General features: G+C 28.9%; 1 protein-coding gene across 1 annotated transcript; it reads right to left on the bottom strand.

The window, feature by feature from the left end:
• Nucleotides 1–301: 301 nt before the first annotated feature.
• Gas41 (YEATS domain-containing protein 4 Gas41) lies at nt 302–1,359 on the bottom strand. The gene has a single exon (XM_035361592.2). It carries the CDS (start codon nt 1,189–1,191, stop codon nt 469–471), a length of 723 nt encoding a protein of 240 aa, XP_035217483.1. The 5' UTR covers nt 1,192–1,359; the 3' UTR covers nt 302–468.
• Nucleotides 1,360–4,839: the final 3,480 nt, after the last annotated feature.

Here is a 4,839-nt window from a genome sequence, read left to right as displayed (position 1 = left end):
CAGTGCGATTATAAAGCACATTCAGCCTATTGGAATTATATGCACAAAATTATAAATCAGTTCAACACAGATCCTACAACGAGCACATATGCACATTCCATCAAACTGAAACAACTGGCTCTGAATGCTAGGCATACAAGGTCAACCAAAAATTAACCAAAGGACTTTTTAATGCTGAAAAAATATATCATTTAAGAACAAGTTTTATTATAAATTTATGACTGTGGGTAAGCTCCATAGAAATGTACCTGAAAAAATATCAAAATATACTATGAATGAAATACATAGTATACTGTACCAGTCAAATTATATGATGGATTTATTTGATACAAAAACATAATAAAAGTATGTTACAAATTGAAAATTACTGTCCTGATAACATACTATAAAATATAAAGCAAATACATAAACTAAAAAACAAGATTACATAATGGAACACGATATGCCTATTAATATAAGACTAAAAAATCAACTTGAAACTTGCGATTTAAGCTTTGCGATATTTTCTTTTGTATCAGCAAGTCTAGCTTTCAATTCTGCAATTTCCTGTTTAACTTTCTTCTTAGCATTTAAGATTTTTTGCAAATCTTGAATTTTTTTCTCTTCATAATCGGTTTTATGCTGAGGAAAACTAGATGTACACAACTTTGGGTGTGACAGAAGTCTGTGCATTTTCACAGTTGGATCCATGAATACCAGTTCATCGTAAGACTCCGAATTTACAGGCACAGTTCCCATTTTCACATTTCCATCTTTTTCTCTGTCAAACAACTTTAAAAAATGATAGATAGTAACGGGTCTTTCGTTACTATCTTGAAAGAATATTTTTATCACGATTTCAAACTCACCCCATCCCGTTTCTGTGATAGAATATGGAGGAGCATGAAACACTCGATTTGGGTCCGAGTAACTTTCGTGTAATTTGAAATGTACTCGCTTTACATATACAGACATATCATCGTTATCATAAGGTTTCAGGTAAACAGTCCACTGATGTGTATGACCGTCATCTTCTCTCTTTTTGCCCAGATACCATGCTACATTTCCGTACACTATAGGTTTTACTACTTGCACTCCTTTCAAACGGCCACCGGCTTCAGCACCCGCAGCCTGTTTGCTACTTGGTCCTCCAATTTTACCAGTAGGATTTCGAGGTTGGACAGCATTAGAAATTATCTGCTTTGGTTCCATTAATGCGTATTTATTTTCAGCAAATCAAAATAGCATATTATAAAACACAGAGCAAATGATTTCCATACCCCATATAACTCTCACTAGTTAACAGGTAATTCCACAAAACATACGCGACGTTAAATACAGACTTAATCTTTCTTTTTCCTCATGACAACAGGGTCAGCGCTAAATCTCCGAACGCGCAGGGAGATCACGTGATCACCGCTTCATGCGTAAGCCGACGTCACAACGAAGCTCCGCCCAGCATCAATAACTTCGTTCGATCAAGGTTCTGTAATATTAAACGAGCGTCCGATGTAAACATGGTTCGCAACTTTGATTCGGAAATCTGAAATAAGTCTTTGTGGATATCTGTGAATATGTATGTTTGAACGATTTCGAGCATTATACAAATGGGTGCTACTTTGGTAGACGGTTGCACGGATTTTGGCGATATTCTGGCGATATTTTTTTGGCGATTGATACGACTTATGGTAAACCCATTGCTGGAAAAGTTATTTATGGTAACCGATACTTTGCTGTCATTTTATTTAAAAAATAATGCGTTTTATTATGCATAAATTCCGTGTTTTAAATATTATTTATGACTTCAAAATAATAAAAATGAATTTAATTTTGCATTTTTATTTGAAATAAAAATTTTATTGTTTATGATATTTTATGGAATTTTTTGTTGTGAATGATGTAATGAATGATGTCACATTATTTTAAAAGTAATTGGTTTTAATATCTATAAATTTAATCTAATGTTTTAAACATTACTTATGGCTATTAAATATTAAAATACAATTTAATTTTGTAATTTTTTAAATATGATTTTATTATGAATGATTATTTAAATAATTTTAATTCTATGCGTGATGTAATCAGCTCCCTGATTGGTTACTGAATATTTGTGCATTTCCGCGCCATTTTAAAATTTTATTATTCATCTCTTCAAATTCCTCAGATTTCAAAACGAATGGATGTCTCCGTTTCGAAGATAAATGTTGGTATTGGTAATTACCAAGAGTTATTGGTATCGGCATAAAAAAATTGCCGTTTGAGACTTTATTTTGGACAACCTGGATTTCCTACTCAAAGATTTATTTATTGTTACAAGGTTCAGAAGAAATTTATTAAAAATTTTTTGAGGAAACCTTGCTAATTGTTTCTTCAATGAAGTGCGAGAGATGGGGATAACAGATGAAAATTTTTTTTTGTACTTATCAATATACTTAAGGTAAAATGCTTAAAAAAAATGTAAGTACATATTTTTCTTTTACTTTATTATTGTATACTTAAATTTTTATTAAAAAATTAATACACTTTTTTCAAAAATTCCTGAGATATTTATTGCCACATATGTTTTAATGTTAAATAATTATATCCTATAAAACATATTTTAAAGGATTTGAATTTAAGTAATTGAAAAATTTAATTCTTTTAAACGTTGGTTAATGTTTTTAATTCAATATTCAATTAAAGTAATATTTTATTCCAATTAAATGTTGGCGCAATGTTTTTATAGCGGTGTTTTTATTCTATTATATGAAAGTAATAATTTAAACTTACTTTAGCATTTTATACACTTAGTAAATCTCTTTATTTACATTTGCCAGCCATCGTAAAAAAACAACGTTTTCAACAAAAAATTAATCCATTATTTTTAACGATATTTATTTTTTTAAAGTTTCGAATACTTTACTATGCGTGAAATACGTAAAAACAGCATTTTTCAAGATGGCTGACGACTGTAAAAACCGCGCCAATGTAAATCGCCAAAAATCCGTGCAACCGTCTACCAAAGTAGTACCTACAAATGAATGGCTTAGTTATGTTTCTCCGTATAAGAAAGCGAAAGAATAAATAGTGATCATTTTTTAGATTGGTCTTATATAGAAAATGTAGTGCACGAAAAAAAACTTCAGTAAGATATTCTAGTATCAGATATTTTTAATCTTATTTTTACATGATACGATTGCTTTGTCAAGTTCACTGATTAAGCTAAACTTAGCAAAATAGGCAAATTTAGTCTATAAATTTCTCTTTCAAAGAATATTAAGAATAAAACTGGGATTATGGTAACCTCACAGTAAGATTAATAATTTAATTCACAATGGAACTGTATTTGAATAAAAAAATATATATATAAGCAGTTATCTGTTATTTTGTAACCAGACCTTAAAAATAGATTCTAAGTTTTTGAAAATGCCAATCAACTGCATTTCCATATATTTGCTATTTTTTCTCATGTCACATCATTCATCATCATGGGCAAACTTGTGAATAAAATTTATATAGTTGCTACTAAAACATCTGCGTGTTTTATTGGATTTATGATGCTTGCATAATAACAGATATTTGTCATGTCACCATTCATACTTGTGGATAAATATCCAACTCTCATATAACAGTTTATAATTATATCAACACAACTAGAAACTGAATTTCTTTGCTCCAGGCAAACTGGAATTTGTGTTTCCTCGCTTTCAAAATCAATTTAGTTTTATCCAAAATCTAGGCTCCAATTTTTTTTTACCTAATTTTAAATAATTTCCTTGCCAATTCAATTAAAAAAAAAAAAAAGTAGACAGTTTCTATTCTCTGACTTCGCAAATCCAACAGATACATAAATCAGAAATAAAAAAAAAAAAAAAAAAAGACAGTTTTTTATTGCAAGCTGAAATTAGGTGCATTTGAGTAAAAATTTTATATGATGCAATTAAAATATAAAATGAGAAAAATTTCAGGCACATATCTTGTAATACTATTTCTATCATTATCATATTTTTCAAACAAGAAGCTCACATGTGTTAAAAAAATTCTGCACAATGTTCCTATTAAAAGGTTTATGCTCATTTTTTCTCCAATAAGTATGTTTTTAAAATGTTTGTGTACTTTTATCATGCATTATAAGTGAAACTGAAAAAAATTAATAAATATCAGATTTTATATGTGGCACTCAACACACTTTTGTTCTGCAGTGTTGCCTCTGCTATAATTTTATGAAACACTGCATTTCTAAATATTCAAAAAAAAATTAATATCAATTGTATAGGCTAAATGCAGATTCTGCCAAATTGGGAAATAATTGGTAGCAATGTTAGGAATGCGTGTTTTTCTACATATATCAACCATTCAACTTACTTTCTTTGTTTTCAGCATTCATCTTTACTACCTATATTTCTGTCACTGAACTTGATTTAGTATTAAACTATTATTTTAATTCTCAGATATGCATGCGTACATGGAATTAGTTTTATTAGTTAAAAAGATTATTAGTAAGTAAGATACTTGCAATGGTATATTGCTAAAAATATATAAGCATGCAGGAAAAGGATAGTTTTAAAGGACATAAATTATATCTTAATAGACAAATAAACATAATCCAACAAACCAATCAATAATATAATTTGCTATTTCAGAATTTTCAGCATACATTTTCTTACCTTTTTTTTCAATTTTTCAAAGCTACAAAACAGAAAATAAATCCATGACTGTTTCAAAATTTAAATACTCAATAAATAAAAGTGTGGAGAACAAAATATGATTTTAATAATGAATATTTATTAGGAATAATGTTTAACATTTATAAGAACTGTTCAAATAAACTATCACTAACAGCAACACATGCATCGCAACCACAATGAAGTTATGATGTTG

The sequence above is a fragment of the Stegodyphus dumicola genome, chromosome 2, assembly GCF_044657685.1.
Source record: "Stegodyphus dumicola isolate Sdum_Otavi_A_Nest chromosome 2, ASM4465768v1".
NCBI classification, from domain to species: domain Eukaryota; kingdom Metazoa; phylum Arthropoda; class Arachnida; order Araneae; family Eresidae; genus Stegodyphus; species Stegodyphus dumicola.
This window is presented reverse-complemented; position numbering and strand designations above follow the sequence as displayed.